This window comes from Procambarus clarkii, chromosome 67, assembly GCF_040958095.1.
Source record: "Procambarus clarkii isolate CNS0578487 chromosome 67, FALCON_Pclarkii_2.0, whole genome shotgun sequence".
NCBI classification, from domain to species: Eukaryota; Metazoa; Arthropoda; class Malacostraca; order Decapoda; family Cambaridae; genus Procambarus; species Procambarus clarkii.
Window position 1 is genome coordinate 30823203 of NC_091216.1, and position 22715 is coordinate 30845917.

The 22715-nt window shown below is 37.4% G+C and overlaps 1 protein-coding gene across 1 annotated transcript; it reads left to right on the forward strand.

Annotated features, from left to right (window-relative positions):
* Window positions 1-7440: 7440 nt before the first annotated feature.
* On the forward strand, window positions 7441-21230 carry LOC123767570 (nitric oxide-associated protein 1). Its single transcript, XM_045757312.2, has 10 exons — window positions 7441-7580; window positions 7764-8659; window positions 9628-9861; window positions 10441-10659; window positions 12465-12616; window positions 15559-15694; window positions 17822-18003; window positions 18494-18642; window positions 19286-19503; window positions 20834-21230. The coding sequence occupies exons 2-10, from the start codon at window positions 7798-7800 to the stop codon at window positions 21010-21012; spliced, it is 2331 nt and encodes a 776-aa protein (XP_045613268.1). The 5' UTR covers window positions 7441-7580; window positions 7764-7797; the 3' UTR covers window positions 21013-21230.
* The last annotated feature ends 1485 nt before the right edge of the window (window positions 21231-22715 follow it).

A 22715-nucleotide genomic window follows, 5' to 3' on the forward strand; every position in this document is an offset into this window, starting at 1 on the left:
AGTTGTCACTAAACTCATAGATTTTTTCATATTTAACTACATAATGGCGTAAAATATGTGATTAGTTTTGCTGATAAAGTTTACATTTGGTCAGATCTGCTTCAGCAGGTGGTGCACATTCCCAGAGGTACCAATGGCAGGTAAGTCCCGTTACAATCATTATCTTGCTAACATGTTTTTGATACATTTTGAGTGTAATTTCGTTTACAGTAATCCATTTTGAGAGATACTAACCTACGAAAAAAAGCAGGCCAGCTTTACAGGGGCTGGGGGAAGTGCAGATTTAGTAAAGACCTGGATAAATACTGGTTTGGAAACTGTAGTTGATTTATGTAACAAATTACGAGGCAACATAATGGACGTGGTATTAGTGGATTGTTGCAAGTATATGTTAGACATAAGTGTAAATGAGTTGAGTGGATATCAATAGAAACTGACTTGTATGGGCCAAAAGGCCTCCTGTTGTTCCTAAAATATTATGTTTCAAGATGATTGAAAGCTTTGTCTTCCATCCGTCTCACTTTCTCTGGCGCAAGTGGTCTTAGCCGTGACAAGCCTAGGTCAAAATGGGGCTACATAAAACGTATATATTGCATTCGCGTGTATTATTACATTTATATTAAGAATTGGACTTGTTATTTATAGATGTGCAATTTAAAACTATTTTCTTTGTTCAATAAATAATCTAAAAATACAGTTTTTGAGTGTCCATTGTGTAATATAAAATATAGTCCAGATTTCTCAAGTAACTCAGTACCAGGCTAGAGGCATTTACAGGACACAATATTATTGCATATACAATCAAGAAGCCTAATCGAAAAATTATTAGTTTTTTTGGGGAAAGGTTTTATATTGATTTAGCCCAGGTCGACCCGAGCACATCACATTTGTTTGTTATCCTGTGTGTGTGTGTGTGTGTGTGTGTGTGTGTGTGTGTGTGTGTGTGTGTGTGTGTGTGTGTGTGTGTGTGTGTGTGTGTGTGTGTGTGTGTGTGTGTTGAAGGTGGGAGGGGTTTGATGGAGTTAAGGCCTTGACACGTGCGAGACTTCAAGACGTGTTGATGTGTGATTCAGTGGGAGGAAAGGGGGGTGTATTGAGGCGCCCAAGAGCACTAAACGCTCGGTGATGAGCGAAGGAGTTAGTTTTGATGCACATCATAACCTTCCTGTAGACGATATTGGAAAAATGTTACACATTCCCACATAATAGGCTCAGGTACTCAGATACTCAATCCCAAAATCCATTTTGCTAAGCAAGTAACACAGTTTTTAGAGAATTATTATAGCAACAATGGATTCGAGATTATACAAACAATGGATTTGAGATTATACCAAGAATGGGTTCAAGAACGACCACAAGTAGTTTCTTAAGCGAAGCAACCTACATATGTGGTGATGAAGAGGGTCGACTTGTCAGCGTCAGACCAAGTATATTTTGCTTCTACAGGGGAAGTATTATAATAGGATTTATTAAAATCTTTGAGCAATCATCACATTATCTTTTGTGATACACAAATAAATAATAAAAAAGTGGTTCTTGCTAGAATGTGAATAGCAAGATTCATCATGGGGTTTGTTGTAGCACCTTGTTGCGTGGCGCTCTTTTCAATAATGCCAACCCCCGACCATCCCATTTTGAGCACCTACACCAGAAGAATTATTGTACAAAATTAGGTGGGGCTAGCCCCAAGCGTCTGTTGTTCAAGCTCAAACATCCTTTTTTATAGATATTATATATACCTCTTAAAATTGAAACTGTATTAAGTTTATTGAGGTATAAATACACACAAAGGGATGAGGTAGCTCAAACTATTCTCACCCCGTTCAGTACGTGTTTATATATACACACATCACAATCTACATATTACTGAACATTCTGGTTAATAAGCATATACATTTCTTCCTGTACACATACAGTATGACACCAGACGTACACACAAATACTTTTATGACTAGGTACATAAACATAAGTTGTAATAGACATCTAGGCAATTCACCAAAAGGTTACAATATTAGTGCAAAATTATTATTTCTCTCCAGAATATCATCAATCTTTTCGTAATGATACATCCAGGCTATTTGTTCAGGAACAGTCCTTATGGGTGAGGGGGTATGAGTTCTTAACATAAATATTTAGAGGATACTGTATTATAAGGATGAAGTCAGAATACGTGAAAGAAAGTCTTTCCAAAGGAAGAAAGGTTGAACTAAATATAAGTGAAAATATTGTCGAATAAAATTTATTTGACAACAATTAATTAATAATGGTTTCAATATACTATTGTCTTGGGGAGTGGCGGGGTAAACACTGGGTGGAGCTGTAAGGAGGGGGTGGTAGTGGGGAGGTCAGAGAGATAATGGGAACCTAAAGCTACCTCATCCCTTTGTGTGTATTTTACCTCAATAAACTTATTTCAACCTAACCGAGCGACCCACCTATAGAAAATATAAATGTGAACCGCTATGATTTATATTTTGTCCGTTGGAGATTTTTTTCCCATCAAAATGCTATGTAGTATTCGGGAGGACAGGTTGTCTGGTAGATGAGATAGAGAGGGGGTGGGTGGATATCAGACAAATGAAAGAGGAAAGTAATGTATGTATCAGAAAGATGGAGGGGCAAAGGGTGTCCTTGATTGTATCATTACGACGAAGGATCAATTTCACGTTTATTTTCCTCTAAGTAAGCCTTAACCCTATGGCCGCAAACTGCAACCCGACGTCAGTACACTATGCTTATAATTTAATAACTGATCTAGTACACTGTTATATAATACGTCCTGTCATAAGACCCCTCAGACCTGCCGGTATGAGGTACCTGGAGCTTTGCAGGTAGGTACAGAATCTATGTGTATATATGTGTGTGTGTGGTGTGTGTGTGTGTGTGTGTGTGTGTGTGTGTGTGTGTGTGTGTGTGTGTGTGTGTGTGTGTGTGTGTGTGTGTGTGTGTGTGTGTGTAGATTCCCTTTGTCGAGGACAGGAAGCCTATTATCAAATATTACTCTAGATTCCTTTACTTATCTACAAGTTCCATTGATTCATTAATGTTTATATATTACAACTGTACTAATTTTATGAAATTGTTTCTTTTCAGTCATAACATTCGCCGGAAAAGCTCAACGTATTTCATGGGTAGGCAAAATTGTAATTAATTTTGTCAATAAAGATGTTAATAATAATAATAATAATGACTTTTCAGTTCAATATAATGAACTGTACATAATGGTACAGTTCATTATATACTGTACAAAAATAGTACATAATGGATAAGATATTCAATGTATAAAATAAAAAGCCATAAGAGACGCCTACAAATACGCGAGAAAACAAGGCGAATCAGAAAAATATAAAATCAAATGCCACCAATGAAAGAGAAGAAGTAATGTTAGCCAAAAACAATGAAAGAAACAGCGGCCGTAGCGAGCAATTATCATGGGGAAATACAACACAAAGGAGCCTACTATATATATATATATATATTAATCACTGTTTATATGTGGTTCCCGAATCCCTGACCCTCTGAACCCCAGACAACACCGACCCACGCCTCGCTGACAGGGAAATAAAACAGCGAAAAATACAGCGAGTGAGGAATGTGATCGAGTGCAGCAAATGCAGAGAGTCATGACAAAGAACTCAGAACTGCCATAATTCTGAAAATGATGTGAACAAAGGAACAAGAATCAATGATTCATGACGGGGTGGAGAGACACAGAGACATAGTTAGGGAACGAAAACAAGAACAGTTTGCCCGGAACGCTATGCGTATTAGTGGCTTTAGGTATTGTATGTACTAACTCTATCGTTAAATCCAACATTATGTTTGTAACTCATCTTCAATGTATGTACCTTTACCTGAAAAAAAATCTAAATCTAAAATCTAACAAATCGGGAGAACGAACGAACAATAACAGAAACTTTAGTTAGGTCGAGAATAATATGTGTTAGCGCGAGAGCCTGACCATTAGGATATATTCTTAGCAAGTAAACCTTAAGGTGAGTCGTAGTGGACTTTTGGAGCTTCACAACAGCCAGCCAGCACTAAGAGCTTCTTATTACAGGCTACATGAGGATGTTATTAACATGAAACTACTGTATAACATTCGGCAGCAAAACTGTGTTTCACAGTACTGTATACTGTACAAGCATGGAGACCTCACCTTTAAAAGGACATATTTCTGCATAAGGGAAAATACAATGTAGAACAACTAGTTGTCTCAGAGCTAATTCAACTCTCATACCAGGAACGGTTGGGGGCCACAGGACTAACAACATTACAAACCAGACATGCTAAGAATGATTTTATAGAGACACACAAATTAACAAACTGGAAGACAGAGCACTTCTTTAAAGATCCAATGTAACGCACTCAGGAGGCAACAGCTTGTAACTCAACAAGCCAGAAGGTAGGACAAAAGAGGAGATGCTTTTTCCATAAGGTAAAAACAAAGCCAAGACAGTACTTGTCTTGTACTGTCTTATTCGGTGTCTTACCCACCGAAGCCAAGACAGTACTTTAGCTTAAAATTCTTGAAAAATTATCTTAGTGAATAAAGAGGATCTTCAACAAATTTCCTGTTCCCGTCGATATCACGAGAGATGGTGTCCCTCAGGTAAATTCAGGTAAAATAAAAAGAAGCCTAAAATACAAAAAAAGCCTTAACTAAATGTCTAGAATCAATAAACCAATGACAGACTAAACAAAAAATAAACGCAGCTTATCAACAGTTCAGCTAGTGTGGGAATGCGTCAAGTTGCTATGGTTTCTGTAATTAGATGAATAATCAAAAATTCCTTTGTAGTTCTGGTAAGAACTTGTATACCGGGAGCGCTCGAGGGACACGAACTGCGCGAGTAACGTTGCGCTTGAGCGTGTTGGGTGTTCACAGGTGCGCGGAAGTGTGTAGTCCACCACGCTCCCATGTGTGAGAATTAGGTATGTGGGACACAGGAATTATAGGCTTAAATACTGGTGTACTCTAGGACTAATTTTGCATATACGTGACTAGCTGGATCGAAATATACAACAATAATGCTTAATTATACAAAAAACAGTAAAAACAATAAAGAAATTACTACTGCATTTAGCACTGCTACATTACCACAATTGCTATTGCTTAACAGCACAACTACTGTTACTAATACTACGACTTCTAATTATTACTACTGTTTACTTTTGTTAATAATACTAATAACAGCCGGCTTTCCATAATGTTCATAATTTTGATCCAATATATATTCTAAATTGAACATGACATGCTTAATGGGCGTCAGTGAAATTAATGTAGCGACGCCAGATATATTGAAACGATTTCAAATCATCTTCTATAACAATTAAATAATAATAACAATAATAAGGCATTTAAAGCACAATTTGTGCATTTATAGTTTTGAAATGGTCGGATGTGAAGGAGTGTTTCAGTTTAAATGTGACAAGGCCATTATGTTTGCGCAACATAAACATAGATTGATCCTTTTACTCTTAAACAATAGACTGCAGACATGGCCTTTTTTTTAGCCTGCAATGCCAGCCGAGTAGAGTCTTTGACGCACTTTGTTCCCTGCATGGTGCCTTCTTTTGATTATTGCATTAACACGATTTACAATTACATCAGCACTGACGTGTTGGTATTATTATGGGTGATCATTTGTAATACAACAACAGTCCTTTAATTAGTAATGAAGTATGGCACCAAGGCTAGTTGAGCAATTAGTAATGAAGTGTGGCACCAAGGATAGTTGAACAATTAGTAATAAAGTATGGCATTAAGGCTAGTTGAACAATTAGTAATGAAGTATTATACTAAGGATAGTTGAGCAATTAGTAATGAAGTATGGCACCAAGGCTAGTTGAACTAGTAATGCAACATGTGGTACTAATATGCCAATAATATATTTCACTATAGAGTGTGGTACCATATGTTGATATTAAAATACCATATGTTGGTATTAAAATTAATAATGTACTAATTACCATTGTACATTAATAGTACAATAGTATAATAGTGACACCTAGGCTCCCTGTTCAGTTTGTTTCAAGATTTTGTGTCTGCTATATAATTTCGTTGTCATTAAAATTTAACCACATGAATTTGTATCTTCCCTCCAACTGAAGCTCATGAAGTACTTCGAGGCCATCTTGTTCATATGGTACATCGTTAGTTCAGACATGGCTTTTTGAACACCCACAGTACCATAGATTGAAGTCAGATGAGATATTATATAACTTAATTCAAATTATATAATATTTCATCTGGCTTTAAACTACAGTACTGTGGGTGTTCAAAATGCCATGACTGAAATAATGATGTACCATGTGAGCTGATAACGAATCTCTAAATCCTAAGCCCTGCAAGTGTAAACTCTGTATGAAAATGAACTGTCTTCATATCCCTTCCAAATGCGTCATATTAGCTTAGTGCTTTTCTCTAACAGACTTCACAACTCTTTCACAAATTATCTTGTGATATGGCGATCTTAGTTTAGTATAAAACTAACTTCTCTCCTGTTATTCGACAAATACTGATTTATCAACATGTTTTGCGTAAAATGGTCAATGAATTGCAATACGCATGATGCAGAACTCGAATACCATGCTTGGTGGCGTGGCTCCGTGAATGTCATCATCTCAGGAACCATGTAGTGGCATGGATGGTTTGACAGGATTTGCATGTGGGACAATTTATGGCCAAAAGGAAACCATTCTCAGCTGTACGGGTGTTGTCATTCATGGTCCAGGGAAGGTATTTGATATATGAGGTAGAGTATACCTTATAAGGAATCATCTGCACTGTCATCGATGATTCTATTTCTGATGTACTGTATATCTATTTATGCACTATTTTCCTAACTGTGGTTTGCCGGGGCTCAGCTTCGCCTCCTGGGTTCCATCTCTGTTTCTGTTCCTATTAAACAATGTGACGCAATTTTTGTTCCTGGGTAGTAGGTGTTATTTTCTAATTACTAGTGCTTCCATGGTATAATTTTTTTTTATTATTTCCCCAAACTTTGATTTGATCACTGCCTCGGATAGTTCAGGGAAGACGTCTTGAAGCCTGATTCTCATCTCAGAAATCAGAAGCTTCATTCGTAACTACTAAAGGCTTTATATTTGTAACCAAAAATGAGAAAAAGACGTTATTCATAATCAGAACCAGAGGCTCTGTTCGTAATAACTTTAAAATATCGTTACAATTTTGGCTGTACAGTCAATATGTATTATAGCCTAAATATAAGTGTCCCCCAATCTTAAACATATAATTTCTTGCGAGTTGCTTATTTTTTATATATAAACTTACCACTGATCTGGGTTTGGGATAAGCTGTTGCATGAGAAAATTAAGTACATTATATTTTGATTTTCAATATAGGAATACACACACACATCTATAAATTATATAGGAACAATAGCTAGCTTTCAAAACCATAGAAAACGTAAACATTACAATAGTACCAGAAACGACCACCTTAGACCATCAACAAACATTACTGTAGGCCACCACGAGCACCACTTTGTGCTCTCGTGAAGTCTGAAACTGTACGAATTGCAAAAGAAAAAGTCCTAAACTCCAACAAACAACACGTAAGCAATACCTAACAATTAACAATGGTGTATCACTCAACAACATTGTTTGTGTAGTCATCAACCATAATGCACAAATGAAAATTGAAGGTTAATAGTTCCTCACAAATGTTTCTCCCATATGAAACTACGGTATCATATTCTTTTTGTATTAATATATATATATATTTTTTTAACTTGCAGATTGTGCTGTAACATACATCTTCCATTGAACTGAATGATGGCCCACATTGGAAAAGTCTTGAATTTTTCTAGCATGCTAGAAACAACCAGGATTCATAATTACTGTTTTGTAATAACACACATTCCAATCTTACCTAAGTTTACGGTGCTATGCAATGTGCCTAACCAACATAACCTAAGGTTTATTCACATGAAAAGGACGTTAAACGCTATAACAGTATTACAGAAAGATATAAAAGAAGAAAATATTGATCAAGACAAATTACCAGAAATTGTTAAATATGTAAATGATAAACGAATTATCTACAGCTCTCATATAGCTGATCAAAGTGTTCATTTGAATTATGGCACTAGGAATAGATTAGCAAAGAAATTTAAAGTTGCAAAAGATAGAAAAATAAAGGCTGCTGCAACTCCTCTTATTATTGAAAAAATGCTGGCAGTGGATGAGAAAACTAGTGATGAATTTGAATTGGAGAGTGTTTCAAGTGCAAGTTCTACTGTAGCATACCCATACTCTCACACACACGATATAAATTTAGAGAATATTACTTTGAAATCACATACAGAAGTAGCAGAGTCAGAACTAAATGATGATAATATTGCCATGACCGTGAAAGAGGACATAGCTTGTCGAATGCTTGCCTATGAAGAGGGAATTCTGCAGAAGCTAGAAAGCACATCCAAAAAAGATTCTTCCAAAAATACATTAACTAACTTTAAAGATGAATATTTTTTTAATGACTCTATAAGTGAAGACTTTGTAAAAGACATCAATACAGAATCATCTCCACTAATTAAAGAACATGGTACAGCAGATCCCACCATTCCTGTAAGTGATGTACCTTGTGGTGGATGTGGGGCTCACCTTCACTGTCAGGCTCCTGCTTTCCCAGGTAATATACTGAGTAGATTTAGTAAAAAAAAATAATAATAATTTGACATTCACTAAAATGTTAGATATTCTTGATAACAATTAGTTGACAACAGAGACAGTTGACAACAATTGATACACAATAGTATGATAAATTGTAATCTATACTGTATGTGATACTGATGGAATATATATGTATTTCCTAAATTATATGTATTTTTGGGTGTTCTGGGCTTGTAGCCCATGAAACTTACTGAATTAATTCATGTGTCCTGGATGTTTGCAGATCATCCAGGAAAATACCCAGGAAGGTAACTGTGGTAATTTATTCAACATTAAGGCTGTGGACAACTACAGTATAAACACACACACACACAAACAAAATCACAAGGATGTGATATATCTATGAGAAAGTGTTGTAACCATTCAATGTGATCAAGTGGTATAGTTGGTGGTGTATGTGCCTGAGGAGTGCAGGGAAGTGGGTTTGATCCCATCAAGAGGCTTCACTATTTTCTCACAGTATGACATGTTCACCTGTGTTCATAAAAGACCATCCCATCACTCTCCATAATTCATTGGTCAGACCACACCTAGAGTATACTGTACAATTTTGGACTTCTAATCATAAAATTAAAGGAAACTTTGAGAGTGTACAGAGGAGGGATACTAATGTACAGATAAGGAGTCATAATAATGTGGCTGAAGATATGATGACCAAATCACATATCATTTTCTGATGTGTGGTTTGGTCATCACATTAAACTAATACTATCATTAAATAATTCCTGTGAAAGACTCAAAGATTTTTGTTATATTCTAAGCCAGGTCACTCAGTTTTTCCCTACTCTTGTGCAGAATATCAGCTTGCCTGTCTGCCTATGATCTTTCCAGTGGTATCAGAAAGGAAGGTGCTTCTTGAAGTAACTGAGTGGGATACAGTATCTCCAAGAAGTATTCATGCATAATTATTTAATTTTCTATCTCTAGGCTTCGTACCAAAAGAGGATTTTGAGGGCCTAAATCGTGGTGAGCTGCGTAGTGTTCTCTGCCAGCGTTGCTATTTTCTGAGATACCACAAAATGGCTCTAAATGTACGTGTCTCACCATCAGTATACCCCAAAATCCTAGAACCCATCAAGAATGTGAAGGCATTGATATTGGTGGTGGTAGATCTTCTAGATGTACCATGCTCCATTTGGCCTAACTTCATAGATATCATAGGTATGTGTATGAGCATTTAGTACTGTATGGATATTTCAGTTTTGAAGATTAAAGAACCATAGATTTTTTATGCAACTAAGAGCTTTTTTCAGCTGTACAATCTGATGCACTCTGGTGAAGGCATGAAGAATTCTTCGCTGCAGATTTTGGGTTATTTCTCTAAGTACAGTGGTGATGTTTCTCATCCAGCTTCTGTTCTCCTTGTTAATTGAACACAGAATTCTGAATTATGTGAAGGATGTAGACCATTGTACTACAGGACCTGGAAAGGGCTAAGGCATCAGGGCTTTTGCTGGAGAGGTACCTTGAATATACTGTAGAGGAATGAGCTTTCTTGAGGTCATTCTGATTGGTATTAAATATTCCTCTTTTAGTAGCCTCTTCAAAATCCATCATATTAATATAATTGAGGCAGGTATTTCTATGATAGAAATTTGACTATATTGTACCAGTATATGCATGCGTGTACTATATTGTTCCAGTAAACGCATGATTGTACTATATTGTACCAGTATATGAATGGTTGTAAATTATCATAAAAGTTAATACTTAATTGGCCACTGTTTATCTATTTTGTAGGCACACGCAGGCCAGTTGTAGTGGTGGGAAACAAAGTCGACCTTTTACCAGCTGATGGGAAAAATCACCTTCGGAGAATTGAAGATTCTCTTGCCGCTGCAATTGACAAGACTGACTTAGGTCGAGCAAATATTCGTCATACAGTTCTTGTCTCTGCACAAACAGGTTTTGGGATTGAAGATCTTATCACAAAAATTCATAATACATGGGACACAAAAGGTTTGTCATATAATGAAAATTTTAATTATATTTTCTGAACTATTGTATTCTTACTCTCTAAGGTTAAGAATCTGTTTTGCCATACACAGGATTCATGAACATCATGACAGGACGACATTCACACTCTGCTGCCACGAGGATCTCTTCAAACATGGAGACAGGGCCATATAAAGGGTAGAGAGGGAGTGGATAAAAGCTCACTCCAGCCCTTATATCCATCAGAGATTTTCCATAAAGGTTAAAAATCCCTTCTAAACTCTCACATTGTATAAGAAGTGAGGCTTTGAAATGGCTCTTTGCCTGTCTAGCCAAACCTTCCATCTATCAATAGGTAGCTGCACCTTTGTCTAGCCAGTGTTTACTGACCTAGATTATGTCACATTCTTTCTTACTGTGCCTATGAACTGGCAACAGGTGCTGTTCTCAATAAGTTAAGTTGCTTGTTTTCATATGTTGAAATAATTTTGATATGCATTGGTCTATGTTATTTCTATATATGTTCACTTCAGTTGTGCCTATGCTTTTAGCTTAGTACTAGGTGTGCCCATCTGAGGTTCTTCTTTGATTTATACCATTTCATTGGTCCTTAAGACATTGTTCTTGGGGTTTAGGTATTTGTAGCTATGTATTAAGGTTCATGTGTTGACATTTAATTCTGTGTACCTCCAAATCTCGACTTGGCAAAGTGAGGGGATTTTGTTGGTCACCGGAACCTTGAACCTTTCGTCAGCAGGGTGAAAATAATTATGTTAATAGTGGCTTAGCATGCTTGCATAGTGTGGGCATCATGGTGCAGCACTATAATAATTAATGTAGTCTAACATTGCATGGTGCAATGTGCTAGGAGATGAGATAAAGTTCATGAACCTTTTATGGCTCCTACAGTCTCAATGTTAATCACTGGGTTGCTTTCACTCTTGTATATACAATGTGTGCCTTGTTTAGGTTTCTGCTCTGTTGAATCCCTATTCTTGGCTGACTGCTTAGCTGCCAGTCTCACAACCCATGTGCCAAAACACTTACATTTCCAGATTCTCCTTTTCCTACTCTTGAGCAAGCTTTTCTGTTTGTGTGTTTAGACTTCAAAATTATAAGAGCATTCATTAGGGCTTGTCTTTAGGTTGCTTTGGCATTGGTTTCCACTGTCAAACACTTGGCAGTGGAACCCAAGAAACATCATTTTCTCCTGCATAGGAGTTAGCAAGTACAGAGACGTTGGGTGGTGGTTCTGTTGTCGGTCATCGGCTGGACCCCGAGTGGCCGAGGCTGCCAACTGGCAGTAGATGGGGTGTGCTTGTACTTCCCTTGATAGTAATTACCTAACTACTGTACTATGTTCCTATTTGTCAGGGTTGCTAATAATTCCCCTGCGATTGTGTTTTTTGGAGTGCTCTACCTTAATGGTGGTAATTCCTCTTAGCTCTAGGTTGAGTAATTCCCCAGACTCCCCAAGTCAGTTTGAGTAGACCAGGTCCTGTCTCCAGTAAGCTTTTTATGACTTGCAAGGGCCTGATGTGATATACATGTATAGCTATCCAGGTAGCAAGGAGTGCTTTATTTTATTTTGCTTGGAATTTACAGACAGGTTTAAGTTGTTTCTTGAGTCAATCTTTGATTCCCCTTCTCCCCCTACTCCAGGGAGCTACTGAGGGGCAGACTGTAAAGTTGTTTCATTACATTCAACACTTAAATCTTTTATATGAAACAAACTGCTGTACAAAGTTGCTTATTATATAATTATATTATAATACTTCTAATATTTGAAACTTTTGTTTGCTAACTAATCCAATTTTGTTAACATTCAGGAGATATATATATTCTTGGATGTACCAACTCTGGCAAGTCAACTCTCTTCAATACCCTGCTTGGATCTGATCTCTGCAAGACAAGTGCGTCAAGTCTTATTCAACGTGCCACTACATCTTGCTGGCCAGGAACAACTCTTAATATGCTTAAGGTAATATTTATGATTACATTTAGTTTAATGGCCACAGGATTTGTCTAAAAAATCCTGAAAGGTTTTTCTTTATTAACTCTGCCATAAAATGTAAATTTCTGTGCCTCATTGTTTTGCCTCTCCTGTAGTTACAGTGTTCCACTGTACCTTAGACCTTAGACAATGTTTCGAGTCAATTTAATTTTTTATACTAGAAAAATACGAGAATTGCTTTCTACATATAAATTAAGATACTGGAATATTTTCCTGCCTATAATTTCCAGATAATAATTTTGAAGCTTATGGCATCATTGCGTCCAGAATTATTTAAGCAAAATATTAATTTTGAGATAAATATTTGTATTTTTTTCAATCACTTATACAGTACTTATTAACAATTTCCCTGAAATTCTAAGAGAAAAGAAAATATTAGGATTAATGTCAAGGATCTGATATCATTATTAAAATTTAACTAATTTGATATTTTGTACTGTATTCCAAGGAAATACAGTATATGAAATTTTGTTAAATATTTTTTCCAAATACATTGCTTCCATATTTTAATTTATCCTTTGAAAAGAAGAAACTTGTGAAATTACTCTTTTTTTTTTTTTAATGTTTTTAGATTTCTGAACTAAGGGTTAATAGAACCACACTGTAAACAGTGGCTCAGTGGCCGTGCAGCTACTTAACCCTTAAAGTGCGCATCACGTCATATGACGTGCTGGACGTTGTACCAGTAAACTGCGCATCACGTCATATGATGTGTTGGAGTACTACGCAAGATTTAAACAGCCCGCGGATACACGGGGTTCACCACACCTTCATCAGGGCTCTTGTAAACAGACGCCATTCTTAAAAAAAATCGTGGGCCAAACTCCCGGGTGTTTTTGGCCTCAGTATTGAGTGAGCAACCAAGCCTGACGCACGCAGCATGAGCTAACAGCACTGCTGTTCAGCTTGTGACCACAGCATCGCCTAAAAATGCCAAATTATACTTGTTCATGCTATTATGTAGCGATGATATTATTACAGAAGACCCCTGACTGTGATAAAACTGACCAGGGTTCTGATAATAGCAGGATTGTGGTGATACTTAGCGCTGTGCGCCATGGAAGGAGGTGTAATGCTGTGGGAGGGAGGGTGGTGGTGATGTCTTTTGACTGTGTGTGGCCACCTTTTATTGACTGCACTCACCATACCAGCTTAGTGGTTCGCTATGGTGAACACAAATGTAGATACTTATATATAACGTGCGTATAGAGGGTATAAACAGCAAGAGAAGGTTTGGAGCCGCCATTTTGGTGAGAGTGGTGGCATCGTCTGCACGACACCACCGTGCAGACGACGGTGTTGTTTACTGGTTACCACGATGGTCTTTGGGCACCATACCAGTTTATTTGTACAAGTATGATGAATAAAACAGGTAGATATTTATATATAATGTGTGCATCTAGCGTAATAACACCACACATTGTTGTTGGAGGAGAAATATTAGTGCATCTGGCCTTGAGGGCGCCCGCCGATCAGCTGACTGTGTGAGTAGCCACATCTCTGTGCCTTTACTCACCATACAAGCTTAGATGTACAGTTATGGTGAACAAAACATGTAGATACTTATATATAACGTCTGTATATAGTGAATTATAGCAAAAACATTATTGTGGGAGGAGAATGAGGGTGAGTCAGATGACTGGAGGGAGGGCGGGAGTGGCTGGCTGGTACACGGCGGTCACTCCTCATTACTTTTTGACTCATAATAGCTACTTAGTGGTTCGTTATAGTGAACAAAACATGCAAATACTTATATATAACCTGTGCTTATAGTGTAATAACCGACAAAGTATTTGTTCACTGATTGATGAACATAATTGAATCAACAATATGCACACCATATTTTTGAATACAGCAATGATTCACTCATTTTATTATATAAATATATCAAACTACACACTATTGAATAATATTACAGCAAAAAAAGTATGAAAAATCAATCAGAGACATTGAAATAATTCGGTAATTATCTCTTTGTGGCAACTCTGGCGTGACAGCTTGCGAGCAACAGACCGCCTGGGACGCACGCTGAGTCAGCGCCTATAATTTGCCAGACTTCCCCGCCCTATAGCGGGCAATATATGCCACTTACGATTTTTTTTATTATTTTTCCCGTGATCAGTGAACACAAATTAACAGGTTAGAAAGAAAAAATAATTTTTTTTTTTTTCAAAATGACATGCGCCTGTGGGGATGGCAGGATATTAGACCCCGAGCATGTTAAGGGTTAAAGTGTAGTAGGTGCAGCTACTACTACAGTACTACAGAAAAGGTGTTTTATGATTTTTAATACAGTTTTTTCTTTGGCAGTTTTTGTTCTCCATATCCCCATGAAAGTGAGAATGTGGCAATGTTGATGGATGTATTGTTGAAGTTTACAGATATTACAATATGCAGAGTAAATATTAGAGTACAGAATAATGTTACACCTAAATACTAATACTGTATCTCTCAGAAGTGCAATTCTCTTTTAATGTGTGCGTGTAATAGTTGGTTGCTTGAATTTTATGCAGAATTTTTTCTTTTTAAAATTCCATTAATTTTAGGAATTTAAATACCTGTAGTCTAAAAATTATTAAAAACGTAATTAAAGAGGAACAAAGTGGTATTTGGAAATGATTAAATGATAACTAGTTTTTGTAATATTTCCCATGAAGTAATCCACTGTACTGTATTTACATGTATTCTATGAAACGGTATAAATATTTGTGTATGGTGCCTCCCAAATGTAGGACAATGTGAAATGGGCCACATATAATCATGATTATAAATTCTTAATGAAGTAAAATTAAAATACTACTTCATATCAACATTTATTTTACTGTATATATACTGTATTTTAGAAACTTTGTGGTGTTCAGGATTTTTATCTAGATTTTGAGAAAAGTCATTTTGTCTATTCCTCACAGTTCCCCATTCTTCGTCCATCAAGATATCGGCTGTATCTTAGAGTTCAGAGAATGAAAGAGCAACAGAAAGTTCAATCTATGACTGCAAAATTAAAACCTGATTACACCAAAAGTATCTCAGTTGGAACATTGTCTGGTAAGTTCAGATTAGTCTTTATGTTTTGGGATTCTCCTTTTGTAGCTTCCTGTAGTTTGCACTACTAGTAAAGCCAAGCTTTGAGATGTATACCCTGCCTCTTGAGACTCACACTAGGCTAGGCTTGTTTTGATGCCCTTATGCATTCTGATTGGTTTTGTGGTTTTGGGTTGCTCTGTGGTCGCTAAGCTACCCTTGCCTTGTAGAGAGAGCCAGATTCTGATTCTGGCTTTCAATTTGCTCTATTGGGTCTTGAGGCCAGGTGTGGTTCCCTAAGGCCAGGCAGCACCAGGGCTTCTAGGTGCTACCAAGGGTTAAAATAAATAAATAAATATTATACATATATACTGTACAGTGGAACCTTGTTTGACAAATGCCCCTCTTTACGATTTTTTTGGTTTACGAGCTCAATTTCTTTGTCAAATTTGACTCGGTATACGAGCTTTGCCTTGCTTGGCGAGTTTGTTGATACATGTATGGGTTGACCGAGCTTGTGGTTCCTGGTGGCACGGCAAGGCACGCTGCAGTTTACCAGTGTCTCCTGCCTAGTGATGATCGTGCTTGAATTCATTTTGAAGAATTTCATTGTTTTTGTGCTTTTTTTTTTGGTTTCTGAACTTAAAAGTACTGTACTGTAATTATTATATATCATACCATGGGTCTCAAGAAAGTCAGTGGTAAAGTTCAACCTAAGAAAAATACTTGTGAGTAGAGGCAGTAAAGGATGTCTCTTCCTCGTTAAGAAAATTTGTAAAGTATGGGAAAAATTGCAAACGTTTTGCTGAAAGGACTCACACATAAAACTGCAGCAGGCCGTTGCATTGACCTTTTTAACACTTTCGCTCGGGGATGACGCAGCATTGCGTCATCCGTTTACTGGCTGTGATGCCGGGGATGACGCAGCATTGCGTCATCCACTTTAAAAATTCGCCAAAAATCAGGTTTTTATCGGATTTTTTTGGGACTGGTTTTAAAATGTGCGCCAATGTCTTCCCATTTTCTTTGTTGAGCCTCGTGGCCCTCAGGCGGCTTGGCACACGCCGTGGGCCCATTGTCTTTGCTCCACTGTTGTGACCAATGTCGCCTCCCCTCGCATCTCAAACGTGTAAACATTTCGGCTATTTCCCGTGGCTATATTTCTTACTGCGGCTTTAGAAACTATGTACGCTTACTCCACGATGGATAGTAATCATGAACAAGGCCCTTCCAGGAAGAAAATTGCGAAAGAAAGGCTTGAAAAGGGTGGGAATTGGGAGTGTAGCAGGAAGGCCTCTGAGCGCTCACTCACGGCTAACGCGTGGCCCGTCTTCAACTCGTCGGCGATTGGAGCGTGACCAGGTGTTTTTTTTTATATGCTAATGTTCCTCTAGAGAATTTTATTACGAACCCATTGAGACCAAAATTAAAGACCTAGGACAAAAATTGAGGTGACCAGAGTGAAAATAGTGAAAACATTTTATTCCGTTTGCGCGCTCCCTGGTAACTCGTTCGCACTTTCACTGTTTGCTGCGGGTAATTAGCTGGGCTTTTGGAGTTTATATGCATTTAGTGCTGTAGAGAATTTTATTGCGAACACAATGATACCAAATTTAATCTCGTAGAAGGAGAATTGAGGTGACAAAGTTGAAGAGAGTATACACTTTTCGGAATTAACGCACGCTTCCGTGACACGCTGGGGCCCATATCGCCCTGTCGAGGGGTGGCGCGCGGGGTGAGCGAAAGTGTTAATGACAATGTGATGTCTCACTACCGACAAGTGTTAAATGTAAGGAAAAACAAGTGTCTTTAGACAGATTATTAGTAAGACAAGCAAGCAGTGCGCCACAACCAGGTCCAAGTGGTATGCCTGCAAAACGTAGGAGAGAAAGTACCCAAGAAAAGTTATCACTGCCTGATGTTATAATGAAAGGGATCTCTTCCAAACACTAACACCTCTCCTCCTCCCTCCCTCCTCACCATCTTCCATATGCTAGCAAGCGTCCTTATTAAAGGTAAGATATACTTGTACATACTGTAGTACAAAATATAAGTAGTATTATGTAGAAAATGTATTTTTAAGTTAATATTTTTGGGGTACACACACATACAGTATAAATAAATATAAATAATTAAAATTGTGTCTTTCAGGCCACATTGGAAGAACATTTGAAAATTTAGAAGAGCCTGATGAGAGGTTTGATCCCTTTTCAACAAATATGAGAAATATAGGAAAGGAGCAGAGGAAAATTCTTGGTATCAATACAAATGATCCCAAATACTCCCTTGGCAAGTGGTGTTTTGATACGCCAGGAACAATACAACCAGACCAGGTAAAGTTAGTAATACTTTACTTTCTTCTACTTTCCTGACTTCTTTTTTTTTTAACAACTACTTCACCTATCAGAAATGTGAAACATGGTAGTGGAGGTGGTATTGATATGTATGCACAGTATGTACATTCAGTATTGTATACATCCATTTATTATTATATATGCAAAATGCTACCTTACACTGTTGGTCACATGTTATGGATCAATTGCTCCCTTTCTCCATTGTATGCATGTACAATTTAAAGTAATAGCATGGTAAATATGTTATTATATGGATGCTGTTACTGTACTTTGCAATACTAAAGCCATTATTTCCTCCACTTAATCACAAGTCTGCATTGTACATAATCCTAATCATTTGATATATATATATACAGTAGGATGAAATTAAATTATTGCTCTTGATTGACTATAGTATATTGTATGACAAAGAGAATGACTTAGAACTGTATATATCACATGTAATCAGTGAAAGTTTTACCTTTTTCAGTTAATCAACTTACTCACCCATGATGAACTGATGAAGGTGCTGCCTAGTAGGCTCATACAACCCAGCACATTCTGTCTTCATACTGGCCATAGCCTCTTCATTGGAGGGTTGGCTCGTCTTGATCTTGTTTATAGCCCACAGCCAGTCAGGTATGAGGCTTTAATGTTTTCATGTAGTCTTGGATTAGTCCAGAACTCTTAGTCCAGAATTACATATTTGTAATGATGTAAGTTCAGTTACAGGATGAGAGCATGCAAGTGGTGTTTCTTTCTTGTTTGCTATTGGTAATCTTATAATCTTTCTTATATAAAGTTTTGAAGCTTCTAGTTCCATTACATCCTCTCATTTCATTTATTCCACCCACCTGCCAATCTGTTCATAAGGGAGAATGTGTACATATTTTTGCTAAATTTTTTATCTTAGCTTTAATTTATGGCCTCTTTTTTTTCTTGAAATAGCAAATTCAAAAATTTGACCTTTCAACTTTGTCGATTCCCGTCATGTTTTTGTTTATGGTGATTGTATCACCTTCTGCTGTTGAATAGTTATGGAAACCCAGCATACTACTTTCTCGACTTCTCTGGACTAAGACCTCACCACCACATGAAAGTTGTGGTGAGGCTGCCTGCCTAAAAACTTTTCTTTTGTAGCCACTCTCAGCTACCAGGAGGAATGAAACATTAAATGTATAAAGTGGCAAAGGAGACAATTGGTTTGAGTAGAAATATATACCGATATGTAATATAATAATGAAAAATGTAACACGAGGATATGTCTTGTTTTGTTTTGTAGGTTTACAGTCTTCAGATCAGAACATCTTCCAATAACAGTGGTAAAGACAGTTGATGCATCAGCATTTTATCGTAACTATCTTGGGTCTACACTTCTTGGTGTTCCAGTGGGAGATGAGGAGCGCCTTCGTCATTGGCCAGCAATTACTCCAAAGAACATGCGAACATTCACTATTAGTAAAGATAGAAGTTGTGCTGATGTGGTACTATCATCTGCAGGTGCGTTGAAAATTTAAATAATTTTTTTTATGTTTAATAATGTGCTTGATTTTAAATTAAAGTTTGTTCTCTGTGTCTAGTAGCCTTTATAATTGGATCATACAAGTGTACAAGAACTAGCAGACCTAATCACTCCTCTACATTTATCAAAATGAAAACCATTGGAAAAGGATGGGGATCAAACCAGTATCATGGGTCACTCCAGACACTCACTTTAACCACTATGTATTATGATTCCCTAGTGTATCTCCATTTATCAATTTTGTTTATACTTTTCTTATAGCTTTTATGCACATATCGTGCCACTTCATCTGCAGGAACTTTGTTAGCAAGTTTTCTTTGTCATATTAACATTTTAGCAAGTTTGTAGGTTACAGGAGAATATCAGAGATAGAACTGAATAATCCATATACTGTACTGTAACATTATTATAGATAAATTTAAGATTGCTAAAAATTATAAAATGAAAAGAAATATGTTGTGTTTAATAGTGTGTTAATAAGTAATGTTTTTGATTCTGAGCTTGGCTCCCCTTGGTGACTCACCTTGGTAGCTCCCCATACCTTTAGGCATTTTTTCAGGAATATACCTGGAAGGGCCCTAAGTCTCTGGCAAGAATATACTTACAAGGGCCCTAAGCCACCTACAGGGATATACCTGTATGGGTTCTAAGCCTCTGGGAGGAGGAAACACACCCGCATGGGCCCTAAGCCTCTGACTGGCCCACTAAGTGTTGCAGGGTTGGGTGATTGTTTATGAGTTTACGTACTATCAAACATGACTTATTCCACTGGCCTTCATCATATAGTACTGTATAACCAAAAGAGGAAGTGGGAGAGTGTTGCATCTGGATGTACCCTCATGGTGCCACTATAGACTAAGTCTATAGTGGTACTTAACATAGTCAGTACCTAATTTGTTGGGTTTTTGGCAACTACCGGGTATTATCAATGAGTCATTAACACTATTATCTTGGCGACCAAAATTATAAAATCTATAAAAAATTTTTAACTCGGTAATAGTTATTTGTAACAACATTGGAGTACAGTATTGTGCAGCCTTTATAGTTATCCTGCAAAAATAACATGTGGCAGTTTGTTCCTACAACTGTGCTTCGGCATGGTTATAAGATACAGTATAGTTATAAGAGTTAGAATAGGATATTTTATGATATTATATGCATAGTATAATGAAATATCTGCTATTTCTGGATTAAGTGCATTTAGTGAGTTCTCCTGACCATCTTATAATTTAATTACCACTGCTCATTCAGCAGCAGACATTCTGACTCAGTTTTATCTTTATGTATTTATATATAACCTCCACACAGGTTGGGTTGCTATTACTGGAATATGGAAACATGTTATTGAGCTGCGAGGCTGGACTCCAGGAGGACGTGGCATATATCTGAGGGATCCACCAATACTTCCTCTGTCAATAAAACTAAGGGGTCCTCGCATAGAAAAATCACCAGCACACAAAGCCCACAGAATTTTTGTTCCTAAATGAGAAATTATGTACTGTATTGTCAAAGTGATTTTCCACTTAATATAGTTCTGCTTGCTCATATTTAATACACGACATGTAAATAGAACCCTTGTTGAATTGTCAATGATTATAGTTGTGACATCCAGAAAGTGCTTGATATGTGAAGTCTCTGTTAAAAATAAGACAATGATGATTTTGTTGTAGTATTTCTATGAATAAAGTTTTTCTGGAAGCATAAACAGTGTACAGTACTCTATCCTTTTGTCTGAGAGGAATTGAGCAATCTCAATCAATTCTTTTTTCAGGCATTTGCTTTTCACTGACCACTTCAACTTGTCAGGAAATACAACTCAAGAATGAGTGTATTTCCTATGCCTGTAAATTGAAAACTTTTGATCCACTGAATGATTCGAACCTGGTCAGTCAGGGTCTCCCATGTCCCTGGCAATCCAGCACTATACCGACTCACACAGCAATTGTCACAAGTGTTGGGAAATCTTGAGACCTTCAAGCACCCAACACCCGACAACACTCTTGGCATTTGGGGCACAGACATTTCATCAAATCACTTCAACATGCTAGGGGCTGCATGAGTATCAAGTGTGCGTAAAGCTTGAATGGTCCCCAGGCCAATATACAGTACAACCGAAAACTCTTGACCCCTAAAGGATTTAAACCCAGTCAGCCAGGGTTAGGCTGACTTACAATGAAACTCCCAACAAACATAGTTGCCTCAGGAAATTTTTACCTGAGGGCCACTAACACTAGTGGCCTCAATGAGGACAGGAAGCTTGCAGCTTGTCAAAGGTCCCCCCCCCCATTTGCCTTGATGATGCCTTTTATACTGCAACTTTATGAAAATTATCTGTTATGTGAAGTACTTCAAAATTTACTATATCAATAAGAAATAATCTTTGCTGAAATATTTGTTTACAAAATATTTTTGTAGGTATTCAGGCGGGCAGTGCTAAAAATCATGGTGGGGGGTCTGACTGTTGTAACATACGATTATGTTACGTTGTTGGGTAGATTAGATACACATTGTTTAGTGAGTTTTCATATTTATTTAGTAGTCTTGATTACAGTAGTCGGTTGGTGGCAGTGTCGTAAACGTTCAGACGGAGCTTGGAGCAGAGCAGAGAGCTGAGTGAGGCCGGAGTCGCGGAGCTCCATGTGGGAGAGCATGGAGGCTCAATTGGGAATTGCGAGTTGTCTGAACTCGGGGAGCGAGAGTGTTGTAGCTCGATGCGGTCATAGTCTGCTGTCTGCTCTATGTCGAAGCTGTAGTGTCTTGGGTCGATTAGAACTGTACACGCCGAGTGCTACATTGTTGACTGGAAATTGTACTGTTGGAAAACGGCGATGGGTCATATTTTGCCCAAACCCCCTTGCAGATTTCAAAATATCGTAAATGTCCGAAATTTGACTCCTGAGCGTGATTTTTGAGCCGAATTCTGACTCTCTGCACCTATTTTCATTTTCAAATTACGAGTTTTTATACCGAAAATATGCCAATTACTGAAAACGGCGATGGGTCATATTTTGCCCAAACCCCCCTGCGGTTTTCAAAATATCTGAAATGTTGGAAATTTGACTCCTGAGCGTGATTTTTGAGCCGAATTCTGACTCGGGGTTGCCAGATTCAAATCGCTAAAAGTAGCGAGCTGATGGTCTAAAAGTAGCGAATTTGTAATGAGTAGCCCAATTTTTTGTTTAGTGACTGA